Below are 23,166 nucleotides of genomic sequence, written 5' to 3' on the forward strand. Positions count from 1 at the left end.
AATAATTCAAAGTTACCTATTATTTATATTAAGGTCCGTGATTACGGAGTGCATACATGGAGAAGGAAATCCTGGTTAAATGTAATGTAATGTAATTTTAATGTAGTACCGTAATGTATAGTAATGGCATTCCTTATTTTAAAAATAAAAAATAAAATTAAAAAAAACATAATTTTGATTTTAGAAATTGAAATATATGAAGCTCAATTCATTCATTTCTTAATTTGTTTGTTCATATGGTAATGGTTTACTGTAAATTCCAGTTTTGAAAATAATAAAAGTGACATCATCGTAGTTATATCGAAGCATTTGTCGATTCAGAAACCAATCAAGTTCGGCACACGAGCGTGACGTCGCAAAAAAATTTTTACTCGCAATCGAGGTTTTAACTAGTTTTTCGAAGTATTGGGGTATGGGATTCAACTAGTTCGAAGTTTAATCGAAGTTTCCCGATATTAGAGGATTAAACTTTCAACTGCAAATTTGCACCTGACGCCAATGCAAGTAATTACAGTTTCTTAAAAATTACGAGAATTTTTTTTTTTACTTTTTTAACATCACTCGAAATTTTCATTTCTTTAGACATAGGTCTAAAAAATTAAATATTCGCTTCTTTAGCCGTAGTTTACATAGAAAATATCTATTTTAATCTTTAATTTCTCTAATTTTTTTAAAAAAAAAAGATTAAAAACATCTAGGGACAGCGCAATGAAGATAATACTGTCTGGAATTTTTAAATGTCAATTAGAATTGACATTTAATAGTAAAAATAAATAGATACTAGAATGACTTAGAAGTCATTCTATTATTCAGTCAAATATGTCAGTCAAAATATGGCACCTGTTATTCAAATTCAAGTAATGCCTCAAGGATTTTCTCTATTGTTACATTCTAATCCAAGATCCTCATGGTGAAAAAAAGTATCATTCTTCTTACAGATGGATTTGAAGCTTCGTTTTTACTATTACTTTCAGGATAAATCAAAGCGTAACTTAAGAAATAATATGTGGATTTTTATCACATTTCTTTTCACAACAGTTTATGGTGAGAATTATATATATATTTTTTTTAGTTTCTAAAACGTATCTTCATTTCCAAAATTTTAAAAGCTAAGTGAATGAAAATAAACTGTAACTTAAAGTGATTTGGGAAATAAAACAGCTTTACTACATAAAACTGTCTAAAAAAAGTTTAAAAAGAAAAAAAAAATCTTTTTTGAAGAAAAGATTACTAATAAAATAATATTCTTGACTTAGATGCTATACATTAAACGCTCAAACATTAAAAATTGATTTTATTTCTAAAATCCTAATTCCCTTTTTTTTTTCTTAAAAACATTCTTAGCCACATTGAAATTAATTTTTATACAAATTGATCTCTTTCAACATAATTTTTTCTTTATAGGTGTTTGTTTTTTATGTAATAGCATATTACATTGTTTTTTATGTAATAGATAAACAAAAGTTTGTCTTAAAAAATTCAGATAATCCCCTATAGTTCCAAATCAAAACAAACTTTAAGCTGTTCTAAAATTCGATACGAAATTCGAAGCTGAACCTTACAAAATGTTATAAAATGTAACAAAATATTTTTTTTCCTCCTACGGTGAATTAGTAGTTTATGAGCAACTATTGCTAATTTATTTCATTTTAATTTATGAAGATAAGTTTAATTTATAAAATTGCAAAATATTCTAAAAGTTAAAAAACCTACAGTTTAACTTTGAATGAATATAACTATTTAAAAAATATTTTTTTAATGTGACCTCACTTGTTTATCTAACGTAAATAAGTTAGTTAAAAGTAATAAAATAACAGCATAAATGACTAACTTCTATTATATTAGAGAGATTTCGAGATATGTTATGTGCGTTTTCTTTTTTTAATGAAAAATGCTCATCTGTTTTCTGATTCTATTACGAAGAAAAAAATATATAATACACCGTTGCAAGTTAAGAAAAGACCATTGCTGTATAGGATTTAAGTAACCATCCGCAACTGCATATAGCTTCGTTTTATTTCGTTATCAAATTACACAAATATGCTTTCAAAATAATGTAAAAGCTTTTAAAAGTTAATAACGCCAGTCATAAATTAAATTCGCGCTATCTCTTACGATATATATCATAGAATTATTGAAAAAAGGTTATAGTTTCGTAGTCTTACTGCAATGCTAGACTTTGAGACATAATTCGATGAAAAAGGAGAAAATTCGTTCCTAAAATGAAACAACTCTTAACAAATCAAATGCGAGTTAGAAAATTTTAAATTTTGCTTCGCTGTAAAAGAAAATCTTCTGCAAGAAACAATATTTATTATTCCTTCACGAGTTTCTTTAAATAGGAACAGAAAGACGTATATTTGTTACGAACTTTATCAGTCATTTTTATTATTTCTTTTAACTTGTTAATTGATTATTGTTGTCACTAACTGTTATTACTATAGACAAGAAATCAAACAAAAAAGAAGTTGTGCAACATTGTTTCTGTAGTTGGCCTTTATACATTCTCGCTGGAATCTTGGCATCCATTTGGCGTGCACTTAGATACAATCTGTCTATCTCCATAGGGATAATGGCTTTTTCTTATTTTGCAGCAGTGAATAATTATATTGTTCCTTTCAAGCTTCTTGGAACTATTCATTTACAATAAACAAGGCGTCAAAACGTAAATGGTTAAATGAATAAATTTTGAACGAGCAGATAAAAACTTTTTTTTATACTGAACTAGCTGTACCCTGCGTGCGTTGCAACGCTTTCAATTTGAATTTGAATTTTGTATTTAAGTGTGTAAATGACATTTGCGATTATGATTTGAAATGCAAATTTTATTTAATGGTGAAAAAAAGCAGTTAATTCTCTAGGATATCATTAGTGCATTTTCAAACAGACATGTATGGTGATGCACACGGAGCATGAAACATATTTTGGACAATGATCTGAAATAAGACTGGATCTATGGTGACATCAAGAATTTCTGCTGATATCTGATCAGTTTTAGAAGGTGGTTTTTTTTCAATAAGCCAAATTAGAATGTGTGCCTGAGGCAATCCTCGTTTTTGCCATTCAATAGAGTACACCCAACACTGTGTCTCTCTAAAAACATGACGCTTCACAATGAAATCAAGTAAAGATTATCATTTTTGTTTGAACACACGTGCTGTAATATCATGACGATCCGATGATGATTGTCCTGGTAACAAAATATCTCTAATTTCAACCCAAGCAGAATTGCACGTAAATGTAATAAATAAATCTAGGAGCCCATATGCGAGAACATATGTCATTGCATCCTGTGAGTATACATACATGTGCCTTGGAGTCCAAGGCACATGTATGAATACTCAGACATGTATGAATACTACATTTGCAGGGAGTCCAAGTTTTTCTCCCTGCAAATGTAGTCGGCAATATAATCATTTTCCCCACATCATTAGGATTAACGTTACCATCATTAATTATTGCATCCCGTAAATGAATGCATTCTTCTGAATGTAATTTGGTTTGATTTAATTTAATATACAGTAGGCGTTCAGTTTCAATTTTCGCATACATATCGACAATGTATTGATGAACTAATTGTCGACATTTTAAAGTATGATTATCAGCGTTTTGGCAATCATTAATCTATATGCATAAAAACTTATTGCACTTGCTTTCTTATTGGTTTTCTCGCCTGTTTGCGGACTTCTTAATTTTATGTTAAAATAATATCCCTCCTCTCCTCACCAAAATAAAATAGGATATTGCAATGCATCATATGATCGATACGTTTCTGAGAACTCTTTGAACGTCACGATTTCTGCGATGAAGAACTGTATCGCGGGAGGTAAATTCTTCGCCAACTATAACAATAGCCACTTCATCCAATGTTGGCGCATTGTATTTTTCTTTGTGGTGGCCTACAGGTGTTTTTTCAGCTCTAATAACAACTTTGTAAATATCGGATGACATTTAGTCTAGGGCAATTGTGAACAGCCTAATTAACTGATTATGTTGATCGAAAAACTTTTGTAATACGGTAACAATTTTTCGTTTAGTGCCATTGTTTACCTGACAACGTTGATTGACTTGATCATTTGTGTTATCCATGAAATAAATTTGTAGAAATTTATGATCTGCGTTAGGCATTGAAAGAAGTGATCCTTGCACGATGATAAATTTGGCCTTGCACTTTGAATGTTGGGATGTAATTCTCGTTCAGGATACGTGTAGCACCGAATAAAGTCATTTAGAAACACGAATTGTACCGGCGTATATGCGCCAAAAAATGTTTCGATTGGTTTGTTTGACCTGATACGAAGGTTGATAATGTCTCGGCAGGCGACGTAAAATCTTGTAGTTTCTGTATGCTTCTAGAACAGCAAATTTCAGCTGTTTCATTTTTAAATTTGAGAGCATTACAAAACATACATAATTGATATATTTCTCCGATGATGACACTTGGGGGAAGACTATAGTTTGTTGTCGGATCATAGTGAAATGCACTGAAATTCAAATCAGAGTATTGGCAGCGTCTGAATAGCGAAATGCGTTCTCGGTCGGTTTTCATTCTTGCTTCCCGTTGCTCTGATGTTTCCGACGAACGGGCTTGTGTAGTTCGTAGTTGATTTGTTGACAGTCTTCTTTCCTGTTGCTCAGACGTTTCTAAGGAACGGGCAAAAGCATTCTGTTCTCGATTAGTTTCAAGTCTTTTTCCCGTTGCTCCGATGTTTCTGAAACACGGGTAGTTCTCTTTTTGCGCGCTTGAGATGTCGACCGACTAAGAGCGATTTGCTTAGGCGGCATATTTTTGCAAATATTCTTTCTGACAACGAAAAAGAAATGTAAAAGTTGGCAGTGGTCGCAAATTTGCTAAATCGAAATATCACATACATATTTTAAATAATAAAAAGAGCAATAAAAATGAGATGAATAAGAAATATGAAAATTATAAGATTTAAAACAAAAATCAATTTTATAAATGAAAGAAATAAAATGGATGAATTCGAAAACTTTGCATAAATAAACAAACAAACTAATAGTTTTCAAATGACAACTGTCACAGCACTGAAATCTTCGAAAAGTATATTTAATTTTGCTAACCTAAAATTACGTACTAAATATAAATATTTCTGAAAACGTGCAATTTGAATGAAATTTGCTTTTGTCTTTATATTTATTAAACAGTTTTCACAGTACTGAATCCGTGATACGACCAACAATTAAGAAATCTATTCTCGTTGATTTTACTTGCTTGTGCTCACCTGACATAAAGAAAAGCGCGAATTAAAAATTAAAGTATATGCAATTTACTTTAATTTACTTTTCTAACTGAATAGAGTTATAAGATAGAAAATATCACTGTTGTTATCTTCAAGATATTTGAAAATTGAATCGTTTATAGCAAAATTTAAAACAATGGCTAGCTTTTAACCAATCAGAAAATTCCATTTCGACTTTCACTGATATCGCTGGAACGGTTTATCGCACGGGATAAAAAGTATCCTATGTCCTTCTCCTGGCTCTAAACTACCTCCCTGCCAATTTTCAGCTAAATCGGTTCAGCCGTTCTTGAGTTATAAGTGAAGTAACTAACACGACTTTCTTTTATATATATAGATATTGCGCCATGAGCATGAAAATTTTGATCACATGGTCACAAATTGATAAAAAATCTGAAAGTTGTGTACAGCAAAAAAGAAATGGTTTACTCAGATTACTCGCATGTGAAATTATCAAACTAGGTACTAATCTCAGCCCACTTCAATGTCTTGTGTATTTTACCGATTTACGAGGAATTCAACATTGCGCTACCTTAAAAAATGTCCCACATCAGTAAGGTTACTACTATTTTCTTCCATGTGAGCATTTATTTCTTTGGTTTTAGGAGCACATATTCCATTAGAAGAAAATGGGAACAGCGTGTGTAGCAAGGCTCCTTCAGAAGCATGCATGTTCCAGAACACTATTAAGAAATTTACAGAAACATCTGTTAGTGTAGACGATCTATGCAAGTAAGTGTTTGCACTGAAGAAACATTTTAATTTTAATTGGTTACATTTTTGATTTACGTTATTTTGATATTTTTCTGTGCTTAGCATACATTTTGATGATATTGACACACAATAGATTCAACACCCCAAAAATATATACACAGAATAGAATCAATATCCGCCCAATATAGACGCAGAGTACCTTGTAATTCAGCAGATGTACAGTACTTTGTGATTCCACAGAGTACCTTTCAAAACGATGAAAAATAAAAGATCGCCATGTGAGATTAGGAGAAATATCACTTGAGAACTTTTAGGACTTACATGGTATTTTTTTCAGAACTCTAAAGCAGTAAAAATATGATATTTATTGTTTTGAGACATCAAAATTCACAAAAATTCATCGAAAATTGTATATTTGTCAGTTTTAATATTTTTTAAAAATTTAATTTTTCGGCAGTTGAAGCTTAGGAAAACATATTTGGATGAAGAAAAAAAATTCTACTGACAAAATCTGCACAAAAACAAAAAATTTGATGGAAAATACTACAACCGATAAATGTATACTATTTTACTACCTTTCAAAAACTGCCGATTGCAGAAATGCATTGTTAAAAGTATGCCAGAAAAAAATAAAAGAAAATATGTAAGATTGCATATTTTGTATTTCAATTTCTGATTGGATGACGGCCTACACTAAAAATCAACTATCAGTTTGTTTTTGAAAATGAAATAGAGGAGTAATAGCACATTTAGAATCCCCATCCTATCTCCACCTCTTTGACAATTGAATTCTCTCAACACTTACCAATGGTATTGTCTTTAACGAGCAAAATAAGAACTAGTAAATTTTCAATTGAAATAAAACCAAAAATAAATTGAAAAGATAGACAAAAACATAAGTTGAAAGTATAAACTTGTGTGCCCTTAGAAAAAGATAGTTTCCATATTCCTTTAATTTTAGCTTATTTAAGAATGTATGTGAGTGACACAGTGGTTAGGGTCTCAATCTTTTTTAACTGATTGGACCCGCGATTTATTGCTGCTGGAAACAGACAATTTCTATTCATTTTTTTCATCTTAAAAATATAATTTTTTTTCATTTTAAAAATATTTACATTAAAATTATTCAATTAATTTGCGCTCAAAAATTACAAATTTTGAGTTCTTTTGTTTGATAAATATGAGCTTAAAAAATTAAAATTCTAATTAAGTAAAAATAATCTTGTGAAAATAAAGAGCCTTTTTAATTGTTTTAAATTCTAATTTAAAAAATAACTTGAATAATTTATTTTTCAAATAAAAGTGAGAGAAGCTGATTTAATTAAAATGAACTTTAAGCAAAATTATATTTTAATTATAATAATACTAAATTGCATAAAACTGTTCTAAAATTTTTACGAAATCATTACGAAAGAAAAAAAAATATTAATAAAGAAAAAAAAAATTTCAAGAAAAAATTCTCATGATTAGTTTTTTTTTCATTAATTGTTTTAAAAAAAATTTCATTATTTAAGTGAAAACATTATTTTTTGGTTGAACATTTAAATTTAGAAATGAATTTTCTCAAATAATCCAATCGCTTCAACCATTCCCCATTCAACCACCCAATCATACCATTCACCCACCCCCATATTCAAAATATGAGAATAAGCAATTTCTTAAATTAAAGAAATTCTTTAAATAAAATTTAGATTATTCAATTTAGAGAAAAAAAATTCTTCTTCAACAGGAATAGAATCTGAAAAATACCTGCCACGATTTGAATTCAATTGAATGCAGAGTTTCATGGCGCAGATTTCAACTTAGGCCTACATGCCACGAAGTAGATTTCCGAAACAACTTCGCAACTCATTAAAATCGCAAAGAAAGTATCGTTTATTTAATGTTAATTATATTAAAACTTTTTGGGGAGTCATATCCTTAAATTATGCTATGAGGAAAGCTATATTCACAATCAAATAAAGGTGAAACAGTATTCAATATACTTCATGATTTTTTTTTTGTGATAAAAATTGTTAAATTCGTCCGACACAAAAATCTTCTTTAATTTCATTTATGTTTTTTTAATGGTATTTTGGAGCAGAAATTTTTACATTTTTGGAGCAGAATTTCTCCCAAAATAAAATTGCAATTAGAAAAAAAAAACTTAATGCAGCAGAATAATTTAGAATAGTGTTAAGTTACTTGAGATTATTATTTTGAACTTTAAAAACAAATTTCGCATAATTATCGAAAACAAATGCTGAATTATAATGAGTGAAACTCAAAAGTATTGCCAGGAAACATTTATGCTTTAGAGCTATTGTGGCCCTGTTTGGGCCTATTGCGTGCATACACGCACACCTTGGATTTGTTTTCCGTTTCAAACTGGTGTGCTCCTGCTATGCTTTTTTGAACTCATTGATGATGAAAGGCCACATTGAAACAAATCTAGACCAATGGGTGAGTAAAAACTTTCCTTTAGTGTTTTTCAGAAGTATCAATATGATTTAATGCATAACTTTAAGTGTACATTCACTTTTATCTTTGTGAACATTGTTTACCCCTGATATGATTCCAGCTCCATAGCTACAACCCACCAACAACAAGCGAACCTTTTAGAACGTTCCACTATTAGGCTTTCCTTTTAAAAATGGGATGAATGGCCTAGCAGCTGTTATGTTATTCTTTGATTAATGGCAAGTATTTTCTCCCAGCGAGGGAGAAGCTAGCTATTTTTTTTGTCACACCAGCAACTGCATTGCAGTTCTCGCACATACATTTGGCTTTTGTCTAGTTATATATTAATTGTAAATAATACACCATTTGATATTTGTATGCATTGTAAAATAAATCTTTTTGTTGCAGTGAATTGGTTAATCTTCATCACTGCATGTCGAATTTCTTTGAAAGCTGCGATACTGATAAAAACCAAGTTCCATTCCGATCAGTTTTCGATTCAGGAATGATTCTGATGGTTTGCAAGAATAATTCTGCCATTCACAAAAGTAATTCTAATTAGAATAGAAAAAAAAATTATTTTAATATTTCAAAGAACTTCAAATTAGGAAGTAACTTCGATCCAACAATAAATAAAAAAATCTGACTTTCCAATAATAAATCAAAGTATTAATAGCCAGGGTCTGAAAATTTGAATACTGAAGTGACTAAAGAAAAGATAGAAATTGTATAATATGAATATTTGAAGTGTTTTCTATCTACTCAGAGGTGAGTCAAAGCTTCAAAATTGAATTAATTAAGGGGTAAAAAGGTCATAAAGTATAAACACTGCAAATCAATTTTTCTTTACATCTTGACAAGTATATATATATATATATATATATATATATATATATATATATATATATATATATATATATATATATATATATATATATATATATGTATATTGAATCGAATTAAACAAAACCTGTGTAAATCGAATGGATCGCTTAGGTGTTATCACAGTTACATACAGGTGTACAAGCACAGGTTTGTACTTATACATATACAAACGCATCTGGTACCTCAATGTATAGAAGAGAAGGAATTTTTCCATATTTATTTTTTTCTACTTTGATGGAAATAAATGTACGTAAGTTATAAGTGTTTTGCGCATAAAAAAGTATGTTGCTATTTTTTTAACTAATATAATATAACTTTATTGGGAAAAAAAGCAAAAACATAAATACAAAGAATATATATTTGCGTCAAGAGGAATATATATTCTTTGTATTCTCGTCAAGAGGAATATATATTCTTTGTATTTTCGTCAAGAAGAATATATTTTCTTTGTATTCTCGTCAAGAGGAATATATATTCTTTGTATTCTCATCAAGAGGAATATATATTTTTCTTATACTCGTTTCTGCAACGAATTTCTCATAACTTCCGAACTATTAGTACTATTTACTTGGTTTTGGTTTCATGCCATTTAACGTAAACAATAAATGTGATCCCGTTAGATTGTTTGTCTACCTAGCAATGTTAAACCGCATTTTCCATGAATGAAAACTACTTTTAAACTATTCTTCCTCGCGTTTTTCGGGATTCATTTGATTTCGATTAAGAAAAATCATTAAAAATATTACTTTATTTATCTAGACAGCAAAGTTTAAACTTCTCTTATGACTCTCTCTTTCTGAATAAATTTAACAGGACAGCTTAAGCCCCCCTGTGATGCCAGAATTGGCATACACATATTTATTTTCTATCTTTTAAAATATCCTTCATTACTTAAGCTTATTTTTATTAATAGAATTACTTTTAAAATAAATCAAAAACTTAATCTTTTTAGACGAACATAAAATATTTATTTCTTCTCTTCCAGATCAATGTAACGGATACTTTCTTTTTATTTCATTATTAAGCAGACATATTAATTCAATGTCGCCTCTAATCGAAAACAAAAATCTATTTATAACTTTTTATTCTAATTTTCCAACGGCTAAATGTTTCGGTTGCATGGTTATAATAATTCACTTAAATTTGTTGGCGACTCGTGATCGCCAAGGTGTTCTTTTTAACCCATGTGGATATGCTAGTTGGCTTTGTTTTTGGCTATGATATATTATGATAAATCGCCAAATTTTGGATCTCCTACCCATACTCTTTCTCTGTCCGTTGAGAATAAATATATTCACTTTGAATTTCTAAATTGGTGAGACTGGGACCCCTTCTGGGGGTCCTCCCCAGTCTTTATTTTATAACCGTCAGAAATGTTGTTCTGCCTTTATGATCTCTCAATAGAGAGTATTATTAATTTCATCCCTTTAAGGGATTTCTTATTTTATTGATGAAGTGGCCACTATCGAAATCTTAAGTTATGATTAATAAAACCTAAATTTACATTCAAAAAAAAAAAAAAAAAAAAGAAGGAAAAAAAGAACAAAAAGAAAAGAAAATAAATATGTGTATGCCAATTCTGGCATCACACCCCCTAAGAGAAGAAACTTAAGATATTCATATTGGAACCAAACCAAAATTAGAAAAAAAAGCGTAATTCCGGATATAATCGAATTATTTCTAAATACTCTATACCTTATTGGACTGCATAGTGTAGTCCAGTTCCGTTCTCCTAGCCCTACCTTAAAGGCCAGAGTAATTATAATAGTGAAACGGAACTAGATTTTTGATTTTTAAACATAGAAGGGTACCTAATTGTAGAATATTTAATGCATTGATGGTGGTGTTTTGATCGATAACCATGATATATTGCAAACACTGATATAGAAAAATACAAATTATTCGACTATGCAAACGTTTTAACCGAAAAATTTCTATTAGAAAAGTAAGAATTTGTATAAAACTAGCATTAGTAATTACGTTATAAAAATATCATATCATGTTCCCTCCAACTTGTTACTTTTTTTAAAATTGAGCATATATGTATAAAATGAGCTATTTTGAGCTATTTAATCAATATTTGTGAATAATTGAGTAAATTATTCTAATTAATTGTAATCATTATCATGTTAAGAAATTATTTAGCTATGATAATGGTTTATTCATAATAAGTGATATTATTCTCTACAAATTATTATTTTTCTTTACAAAATCTCAATTTGTCACAAATAGGCAGTTTTCAACCAGTTCACTTTAATTTAATCATTTTGCTACAGTTGACTAAGTAAGATTTCATATATAAAGTGCATAAAATACAGTGTAATTTAGAAAAATACCATATTAGGTTCCCTCCAACTTTTTATTATTTTTTAAATTAAGCATATATCTATAAAATGAGCTATTTTGACTACATATATATTTAAACAATATTTGCGAATAATTGAGTAAATTATTCTAATTAATTGTAATCATTCTCATGTTAAGAAATTATATGGCTATGATAATGGTTTATTCATAATAAGTGATATTATTCTTTACAAATTATTTTTTTTACAAAATCTAAGTTTGTCACAAATAGGCAGTTTTCTACCAGTTCACTTTAATTTAATCGTTTTGCTACAGTTAACTATGTAAGGTTTCATATATAAAGTGTATTAAATACAGTAGATACAGTAGTAATGCAGTAGAAAAATATCTGATCAAGGTGTGCTCCAGCAAAGAGTTCATTTGACCCAGTATTAAAATAATTATCTCTACAATAGTCATATATGTGTTGAAACAAAATAAAGGTTAAATAGAATTAATAAATAAAAAATGTGTTAACTTTTTTTTACTTCGGTTTAAATTAATTACGGAAAATAATATTGAAATAAATATTCCCGTAGTATACGAAAGAAATATTTCCATATATATTGTGATGCCAGAATTTGGAATTACATATTTATTTCCTATCTTTTTAAAATATCCTTCATTACTTAAGCTTATTTTTATTAATAGAATTATTTTTAAAATAAATCAAAAACTTAATCTTTTTAAACGAACATAAAATATTTATTTCTTCTCTTCCAGATCAATGTAAGGGATACTTTCTTTTTATTTCATTATTATTCAGACATATTAATTCACTGTCGCCTCTAATCGAAAACAAAAATCTATTTATAACTTTTTATTCTAATTTTCCAACGGCTAAATGTTTCGGTTGCATGGTTATAATAATTCACATAAATTTGTTGGCGACTCGTGATCGCCAAGGTGTTCTTTTAAACCCATGTGGATATGCTAGTTGACTTTGTTTTTGGCTATGATATATTATGATAAATCGCCAAATCTTGGATCTCCTACCCCATACATTCTCTGTCCGTTGAGAATAATTATATTCACTTTTAATTCAAAATTTGTGGAGGCTGGGAGCCCTTTGGGTCTCAATTTTCTAACCGTCGGAAATGTTGTTCTGGCTTTATGATCTCTCAATAAAGAGTATTATTATTCCATCCCTTTAAGGGATTTCTTATTTTTTGATGATGTGGCCATTATCAAAATCAAATTATGCTTAATAAAATCTAAATTTACATTCAACGATTTGTACATTATTTCCTGGAAACTCAACTGTTATATTCATTCATTAATGGCCTAAATGAACATTCATGTACTACACTATACAACCCTTGACGGCTACTGAAGGAAGCAACAAAGTTTCCTCACAAATATATATATATATATATATATATATATATATATATATATATATATATATATATATATATATATATATATATATATATATATATATATATATATATATATATATATATATATATATATATATATATATATATATATATATATATATATATATATATATATATATATATATATATATATATATATATATATATATATATATATATATATATATATATATATATATATATATATATATATATATATATATATATATATATATATATATATATATAGTTCAATATCTAATGTACATATCTAGCTCTCTATACATATAAATTGAATATTCATTTCTTGTTTAAATAAAATTTTGAAAAGTTATAAATTCATCCAAAATGATATCATTAATATCAATAAATCATTAATATGTTTTTGATAAGTATTTATAATCTGGTTTTAGCAACTACGACAAAAACATTTAAATCTCGATCTGAAAATTCGATTAAAAAAATCAGGTACTGAAATTTAATTTCTCAGGATACAAGGCAATACTATTCGACCAATTTTGTTCAAATTTAGTATTTCGCCTTGTAAAATTAAATTTGAAAATGATTTAAATTTTATATACATTACAAATCAAAAATTTCGACTATTTTAAAATTTTATATTTATTCACAGGAAGTAAGTTCGCAACTTAAAACATCATTTTCCCTTACTCATTATCAAAATTGTTGTAACTCCCTCGAACCTCCAAAAATGCCTCCTGGGGAAAGTATGAGAAACAATCCGATCATTAGATCAAAATTTATTCAAAAAGACTCTATTTTTTTCTCGTTTAAGCCTTGTATTGTTTGAGCTTTAGACACTAATTTTGCATTCTTTTCGGAACTTTTTTTATCAATAAATGGTGTTGACTGAACTGTGCTTCACCGCTTTTGAAACAACACAACTAAATGTACTGTTTAACTTTCCTTAGCTTTTACTGACAATGCGAAGTGCATTAGCAATACTGTCAAGAAAATGGGTGAAAATGGTTTCTGCAGAAATCATCTCACTGCTCTAGCTGAAGAAACTCCAGATATCCAAGATAAAGTAATGAGTTTCGTCACAGACGAGCACATGGGGAAGTGTTTGTAAGTTACAATTAAAACTACTTGTTAAAACTGTAGGCAAAGATCCAACACATTGATGCCAATGCAAATTATTATTATACTGAAGAAATAGAAAAACGCTATCAATCACTTTGTCAAATCAATAGCTGACAATTCACGAAAAAAGTACAAAACACAAGTAGGGGTGAGTTGGACAAAACGGGATGCCATTATTGTTTTTATTTACTGCGGAATATCTGTTAAGGAAAACCATGCATTATTTTTTCTGTAACTACAACATTTATTGAAGCACATAAAAAACATATTTTAAACTAATTTTAATGACTATGAAATAGAAAAAAAATTTTATTTGCAAACTCTTACATATCCCGTTTTAGCATACCTGGGTTGGATAAGACGGGATAGGGTTTACAATGTTAAATTTTTTGCACAAAACTAAGTGAGAAGTATAATTAACTGACAGAGAACTGCAAAGCAATATTTCTATAAATTATATTAATGGGATTTTACCGTTCTAACACTTTTATATGATTGTTGTTTTATAAGTAAGTACACAAAAAATATGATGCTACATTTGTTTTTAAAGACTATGAGTTTTCAAACATTAAGGCTTATTTCCGCAATTTTCGTTATGTGCCTTGTGCTCTTAAGAGAAATTTCTTAGCAGCCTTTTCTTCAATTCTCTTGGTTCTTTCTTGTAGTTTAATCATGTTTTCCCTTTCTTCCATTTCTAATTCACGCCATTGATGTCGCAACATTCCTGAAAGACTCTTTAATAATCTAGTATTTAAATTCTTCAGTAAACAATGAGAAGAATTCTTTTTAGAATTGAATGTAGATTGAATTGAGCAATCCAGAAAATTAAGAAGTTTATATGTAAAAAAGCTCAAGTCTTCATCAGAGAAATTCATTACAATTAGTTCTAAAGAAAGATGTGAAATCCTAGAGTCGAAAATAAAATTCTTAATAATAAACGTTAATAAACAAGTTTTGCATTACTATATAAAGAGACTAAATGTTTCTAAAATATATATAGCTAATATAAATAAGTCTAGGCCTACATTAATATATGGCAATTTTAAAAGGTAATAATCCAACAAATAAATAGGTGGATAAAAAGGGACATAAAAAACTCTATCCCGTTTTATCCAACTCATAAGTGTCCCGTTTTGTCCGACTCCGACACTTCTTGAAACAAACATGGCTGCTGCCTAAATGTGAAACGAAAATTAGTTAGACTGCACATAAAAATATTGGTAAATGAATGGTTAATCAAATTTAATACGCAGCGGAATTTTATTCCCATATATGTAGGCAGTACAATGTAAAAAACAAGGCACGTAAATGTAGAAAATGGCAAGAAAATAGAATAAAAAAATTCTGAGACCTACAACTTTCTATCAAATAGTGATTTCGAGATGGGACGCACCGAGAATGTTATAATCACGGTCGAATAACACGCTTCTGTCCTTATCCACTATATAGCTGCAATAGTCTGGTCCCTAGGCGACGTATCCCGTTTTGTCCGACTATCCCGTTTTATCCAACTCTCCCCTACGAAGAAACAAAACTTGCAGAATAGTATCCTGGAACCCCCTTTCAACTCCTTTTAGTTTTCATCGGCGAGCAAACAGGTTTGGTGTTTTGTACATTTACCTATCTCAACAGTGATTCGTCTGATTTTGATGGCTTTCCTTTTTAGTAATTGACTTCCTTTTGATAGATATTTCATCTTATATAAAAATAAAAGAAATTACGCTTTACAATACATTTACATTTACACTGGCCTATTTATATAAAGAATGGTAGGGAGTAATACTAGGTTTCTAAGATTCGAAGGCCTGTTGAAGTTGTTCTATTCTACCAAGCAACTGTCTGGTTTAAATAAGATATTTATTGTTTAGTTTCAATCAATATGTCCTTCTTGAAAAGTCTAAGATGTACATTTGTTTTTATAAATGAATTTTTTAATCCACATGGTTTGAATAATATATCCTTCCGGAAAAGTCAGATGTACTGCATTTTTTTAAAAACGACTTTTTCTTTTCTTAAAAAAAGTCAAACCACTACAAACCGGGTATACATGTTAACTCAGTGTGAAATTTATAAATACCAGAATTTCAGTGAAAAAGAAGCAGACTTATCTATTTTATATGACAACTTAATTAAATTATGTATGTAATTTACAAATAATACAATAAAGGCTGTACTCAAGGGAGAGGGCAGAGACAATTGTCAGCCCGGAACGACTGAGGACATATACAAAAAATATATAGTGCTCAGTAATGTTTCTTTAAACGAAACTGACCGAGAAAATTTTAATTCACAATTGTGCAAAAAGGTCTTTCAAAAAATGTAGAAAAAATGAAAATAAGGCTTTTTGTGCTTTGAGAATAGGGCACGCAGTAAATTTTATCGTGACGCCCGTTAAACCTTTCTTCTGTCTGCGATATCTTCAGCTACCCAGCTATCTTCATGATACCCAGCAAAAACGCACACATCAAGGTAGGGAGCGCCTGACCGGTTAGTATCCAGTTTTTCTCCGCGAGCAGAGGTTATCGAAACGAAACAGAACATTGTACTTTTCAGACTCAATCCTTATTGTATGTTAGACTATGAATCTTGAGTAAATGTAAAATAAGCTGGACTTAAAAAAATTTTGCAACTGAAACAGAAAATTAGAGATTTGACATAGTAAAACAAACATATTCACATAGATGCTATGAATTAATCAACAATAACACATCAATATGGAAAGTCCTTCTTTTTGATTAGTTAAGTGTAATTCAAAGTTTGTTCGCTAGTAAAAAAAAAATTAAGTTCGCCAAAATCGAAGTACTCGGTTTTATCCCACTCTTCCTTATCTTATGTTCAAATACATAACTTAATAGATTTACATTTTATGCTTTGAATTTATAGCCTTCGCTAAGGACGCTGGACACCCGTTCGTGAGAAAGGGAGTTCGAACTAAGCCGGTCAAAGATTCCTCGTGTTAAAAATGGTCAGTGGTGCATGTTAAATTTGTCGGGTCTATGTTTCCATAACAAATTAAACCTCTGCGGGTACTGCATTGGAGATTGGTCGTTCTTTAGTTCAGTTCAAAATTACGATCTGTGGATGAATCAATGGATGTGTGAATGAGTTAAGCGGGTGTGACGTATGGGTGTGGCAGAAATCGAATTCTTGGCCATTGATGGTGCCATTGGAAAACAAAAACTATCACATACCCTTTAGTCTTAATGGCGGGTGACAACAACAACAAAGATTTAAAAATTAGCATTACAACATGCGGTAATATTTCATACAGACCATAAGTGTTTTCTTACAATGTGCAGTATTTATAAATTTCTCTTTAAGTATTTTTAATGCTTTTTAGGGAAATGGTATTTGAAATTGGATGTATAGCTACTGAACTATCTGAATCATGTACTCCTGAAGCAAAGCATCTGTTTATATGGTTCGTAGACTTAAGCAGAGTGTCAAAAAGTGTGTGTTCCGAGGAATATGAAGCAAAAATTGATGAATTTGTGGAGCTTATGAAGTTTGACCTGAAGCATTAAATATTTCTTTTAAAGTTTAACAGTTTTTTTTCGTAAATACATATATATTTTTTTAAATTTCTGAAATGATATTTTAAATCATCATTTTTGGCATCTTTACGTGCATATCAGCATTTTGTATTGATATTAAAAATGCTACATTATTGTCGAATTCGTAGTAATTTCATTGGCCATAGTTCACATTGTGTTTAAAAATATGATGAGTACTAACCATGCAAGTTGTTCTCCCTTACTATACTTTATCTTCCTTTAATTTATTTAACCTTTTAGTATTTACTTAGCAATCTTCAATGCATTTAAAAAAATTAAAGTTAAAAAGAAGTGTCATACATTAGGTGTCATCAGCTAATACTAAATGTTGAAGAATCATCAGAATCTGATGAATCAAAAGGCAGTGTTGATATTATCAAGACCAATTTGATTGCCAGGAAGCTTTTAAATTAACTTTCAAATCCTCTAAGTTATACCAATGTTTAAAAAATTCTGAGATCTTTTTAATCCCGTCGTGCTCTGTGCGGAAATTCTAAAATATACGTGTGCCATATTTGTAGACTTTTCTATTAAAAACGCAGTTAAAAAAATCCAACAGGATTAATAATTTAAATTTAAATAACTATTTGTTTCATTTTCTCAAATTTTTATTTATTTTATTTTTTAGAAATTCATAATATTTTTTAAAAATTAAAAACTGGCTGCCACTGACCTAATATATCACTTTGTGTCCATAACACCAATTTTTAAAGATTTGCTTAACAATTAGGGTCAGAAAAAAAATAAACTGGAGCAAGTGTAAATAACACTTAATGTTATCTAAAAAAATAATAGGACTGTATGATTTTTTTAACTCAGTTATGTGCGTTTTAAGTTCGCAGGCGTAATATTCGTAATATTTTGTTATGCTTACTGTTACTCACTCCTAGTCAGTTTACTTCTTTCTTTTTCATTTCTATTTTTTGCTTTTCTTTCTTTTAGCTGACAATAACTGATCAACCTGTATAAGTTATGGGATCGCAGTGTGATTTAAAGTGCTGTAAGATATAATATTTTAATTTATTGTATTGACATACAGATTTCTCGTTTGTAAAATGCTAAAACAAGGACTAGTTAGTTCATTATATTAAAAACTTAACTTCAAGAAAGGCGTGGTCTCACTTTTTTAAAACGTGCCTGATTTAATATTCTTTGTCAAATTTGGCAGTTGCATCTCCTACAAATAAAAAAAGTTGCAGAGCCTTAAAATCTTGATCAAATGATCGGATTTTCTAATCCTGGGATTCGATCTTGACGGTTTGAAAGCCTAATCTTAATTTATTATAAACTACTGCATTTGATATCTGAAGTTACTTAGTCAAATGCAAAAACTTACGTTCTTAGAATTAATGAATATTTAACTTTCTCAAAAATCGCTGATTTCCATTCGTTATTTTTATTTCTGTTTCATGATCGTCGCTGAACAACCGACCTAATTTTCGGTTCATGACGACCAACGTTTGCTTTCGTGACGGACTTTTTTGATAACCTATATTTGCGTTACATGGAGAAGAAAAACACGAAAACCTTCTGTGGTTAACCTGACGGCACGAAAATTTTAACCCACTACCCGTCTACCACTGAGAATATTTTACGTTAGCACTGTGGTCGGTACGAGCTGTGTGTGTGGAACTCGTTTCAACCAACTATCGCTGAGATTCGAACCCGGTTTATCTCATTGAGAGGTGAGCGCTCTATCCCCTGAGCCACCACGGCTTCGAAACTTTATGGTGAAATGGGTAAAATGAGAAATGAACATTAGGAACCCCAATCCTCTGGCCGATCACCAGGGAAGAGTAACAGATGGAACATCAACTTTTAATCTCGGCTTACATTACAGAAAACTAAACAATAATTTTAGAATTTTTTAACTAAAAGAAAATATCTAGCATACTAGAAAAAAAGAAAAGATGGTATAAAATTTAGCCTGGATTGAATATTCTTAATTTGAGTGTACCAATTTTTATAATCAATAGCATATAACATTTAAATGTAATATACTATGTGATAATGAATATCAAAGACTATGACTTTGATAGTGAATATCAAAGTAATAGTTTTTCAACTTAAGTACCTAAACAGCTACTATAGCACAATCATTTTCATAGAAAAGAAATAATAGAAAATCAGGTCATGTGTCAACAACTTATGACAATTCACCAATTCACAAAAAATACATAAATTAATTAAATTAAAAACTTATTGATTACTTACTAATCTTCCAGTTTATATCTGCCTCACAAGATTTTGAATTATTTTGTTAAAAATTCCACAACAGACGATTTCTGATGGCAGACGATTTCTGAAATTCCATTTTACTTCTCTTTAGTACCAGAAAAAATACATCACGAGAAATAATTTTAAAAAAATGTCAACAAATCTCACTTTATGAATTGAATTTTGTTCCACTTGATAATCATGACTTTAGAGCCATCATATTCTAATAGAGAATCAGGAATAAAAATTTAGCTATATTTCGAATTAACTAATAACCAATTGACTTTTGGGAGACAACCATTTTGAACAACGATTTTTAGAAATCGAACTACAAATGAAACTTAAAGCTTATTGATTAGTATTATAATGCTTTCATTCATAATGCCTTATACTAGAACCAACAAACTTATGAAAATTCGTAAACAACTATACCACAGCAGACGTAATGTGAAGAATCAATTCACTTCTCTTCTCTTCGAGAGAAGAAGAAAAAAATAGTTTTCGCCTGGTTTTATTTGCATTTAATATCAGTGAAAGCGGTCTGGTTATTTTTTTATACTCGCAATCAAAAGATTAAAAAAATGGGATGCGATAAAAAATACAGTAGGAAGAATCATGTATCATACAGGAAAAAGTCAAACGATATCTCAAGAGAGTTTCAATTAATTAAATAAATAAATTTCAATCTTAAAAAGAAAATTAAAAAATACTGGATCTTTAATTTGTTTAACTTATTGCTGGCTCTGAACAAAAAAAATTTACATTTAATCATTGGTTTAAGTCCGTTAATACTCAAATATTTACAAAGTAAGCAAGCTAGACAAGGTAATGCGCATTAAGAAGTATGACGTATTTCACTTAAAATGAAAAGTAACATAGTCTTTTCAAATTTTTGAAAATAAAATTGTGCAATTTGCAATTTAACACTCCTTTTAAATCAATTTTTTTTTACTAGATTTAAACAATATTAATTTTGACATGCAAAATTTTTTATGCTTATTTTTTTAGATACATGGATATTTTTCGTAAATGTGTTATTCATCGATATTTATTTTTTTATGAAATAGGTTTTAAAGAATTTTCAAACTGGAAAAAGTTGCTATTATTTGTATAATTACAAAGCTCCTTTCGGTTGATTTAAAATAGATTCCATTACAATTTATTATGAAATCTTAATAAATTGTATTTAGAAATTCAATAAATTGTATTAGATATTCAATAAAAAACACTGTAAGGGAAAATATCTGGTAGATTAAATAAACCCGGAATCAGGCATTTTTGACTAAATTTATACTGCCACTTATTAGAAAACACATCAAAATATAGTTGACTTGCTATTTGGAAACGAATAAAAAAGGGAGAAGCCTATTTGGTTGTCTATGGAGGGAGTTTTTAAAAATTCGATTAGTAAAATTATGATTTTTAAGAACACAATTTAATTCTGTAGTTTAAATTTCCTGAAGATTTACTTTAGATGAGTTTAATACCTTTGATTAAGCCTCTTTATAGTCTCTTTGATTAAGTCTTTTTCATTGATTTCAATTGTAAAAATAGGTTTTAAAACACTTTAAAAAAATGTCAAGCCTTTTTCTTTTCTTTTAATGGAGTACTTGCAATCCTAGAAGAAAATACTGATGAGATCAAATGATTGTGTCTAATTACGTGGTTGTGCAGGGCGTGTTACCTTTACAGCTATTAATCTCGTTTTATTATACCGCCGGATTAATTTTATTATTATCTTCAATTCGATACCTGCAAGTGACGTCACTCGCATATGTTGAATCTGATTGGCATTACTGATACGTGCCATAAGCAAATACCCCAATTTACCCACGTGTGACGTGCTGGAGGCATCCGTTCGGCACTGCCAGATAAAATATAGACCTTTTTAGTTGCCATGAATGTTGTTCAAAGTACTCCTAATTAAAATTCCTGAAAGAGAATCCAATAGCAAACGACTGGCACTTGAAATTTTTTTCCCTATTAACTCTACTCAACTCAATTAATTTGTGATAAAATCCAAATATGTGTTCTTTAGTTTTAGAACTTCTGTATATTCAGGATTGGTCATAATATTAATTCGTCGTTATAAATGAGTATTTCAGCTGAATAATATTTTTATTTTCCATTAATTCTATGTACTACAGAACTAAAATATTATTCGATATATTATTATATTATTTCTATATACAACCTGTTCTTATAATTTTCCTTCAAAAAAAATCTTTATCTCCAAAATAAAGTTTTTCTTCCCGTTAAATAATCTTTATTTTTGGTGCTGAAAGATCTATTTTATTATAGACTAGCCGCCAAAGGCGCCCAGCTGTTCGCCAAGCTAAAGGTTTTCACAAATAAAGTTTTTTAAAACATAGCCGGAAATCTGAAGATTAGTGGACAATTAAAGTGTTCCTGTCCAGCAATTTTGTCTTCATATCCAGTTCTGCTGCAGATGTGTTATAGCTCTTGAGGATGTTTGAAATTATATAGCTACAACGCTTAAGAAAAAAAAACTAAAATGCTAAATACATGAAAAGAACACGAAAACGAATAAATTTTTTATGGTATCAATTTCTATTTCTATATAATTTTTTATAGTATCAAATTCTATTTCTATATCTGTTACGTCAAGCACTCAGGTATTATAATTTGATCTAGTTGTGCTTGTATAATTTTGATCTAGTTGCGCTTTCTACGTCATTTTGTTAACATCGTTTGGTTTGTTATTTAACATCGTTTGGTTTGTTATTTCTAAGTTAACTTTCAAAAAATTGGCTGGCATCAGCATTTTTATTCTTTAAGTTGTTTATTTTTTCTTTTGGAATTCGTTCCTTTTTAGCGAAATGTTTTTCAACCTAATCGAATTCTTTGCCGACTGTTCTCTGTATATATAAAGAAAATAAAGTAAATATTTTTAAAGTGTTGTGAAAAGAATTTTTAGTTGTACAAAGTACTACAATATCGCTATAAAAATTATCGTCTTCGCTTAAGAAAAAAAAAATAGAGCGTGGAAAGAAGAAGAAAAACTTATTATAACAATTATGAGCAGCGACAAATATATCAAAGCGAAGCGTTCTATTTACGTATCGAATATGTTGCCACATTTTTAATACAGAAGTTAAACTTTTCTCCACTTTAATAAATGTAAACTAATGCGAACTTTACAATTAAATTATTAATTCCTTCGTATATTATTGGTTTAAGTTGTCGAAAATTAATATTTCAATTGTGAGGTTCGCATTAGCATACATTTATAAGAGTGGGGAAAAG

General features: G+C 29.3%; 1 protein-coding gene across 1 annotated transcript; it reads left to right on the forward strand.

Annotated features, from left to right (window-relative positions):
• The first annotated feature begins 884 nt into the window (after positions 1-884).
• LOC107454633 (uncharacterized) lies at positions 885-17,803 on the forward strand. Its single transcript, XM_016071880.3, has 5 exons — positions 885-1,044; positions 5,867-5,993; positions 8,823-8,962; positions 13,957-14,113; positions 17,469-17,803. The coding sequence occupies exons 1-5, from the start codon at positions 939-941 to the stop codon at positions 17,650-17,652; spliced, it is 714 nt and encodes a 237-aa protein (XP_015927366.1). The 5' UTR covers positions 885-938; the 3' UTR covers positions 17,653-17,803.
• Positions 17,804-23,166: the final 5,363 nt, after the last annotated feature.

Source organism: Parasteatoda tepidariorum, chromosome 3, assembly GCF_982258835.1.
Source record: "Parasteatoda tepidariorum strain Cologne lab strain chromosome 3, Ptep-v5.0, whole genome shotgun sequence".
In the NCBI taxonomy this organism is placed as follows: Eukaryota; Metazoa; Arthropoda; class Arachnida; order Araneae; family Theridiidae; genus Parasteatoda; species Parasteatoda tepidariorum.

What these genes read in the sequence shown, in the direction of transcription:
- LOC107454633 (XM_016071880.3), top strand. Translation starts at nt 939, where the DNA reads ATGGATTTGAAGCTTCGTTTTTACTATTACTTTCAGGATAAATCAAAG. An exon ending in TAATTCTGCCATTCACAAAA is followed by an intron (nt 8,963 to 13,956) that starts GTAATTCTAATT and finishes AACTTTCCTTAG; the next exon opens with CTTTTACTGACAATGCGAAG. An exon ending in GAGCACATGGGGAAGTGTTT is followed by an intron (nt 14,114 to 17,468) that starts GTAAGTTACAAT and finishes AATGCTTTTTAG; the next exon opens with GGAAATGGTATTTGAAATTG.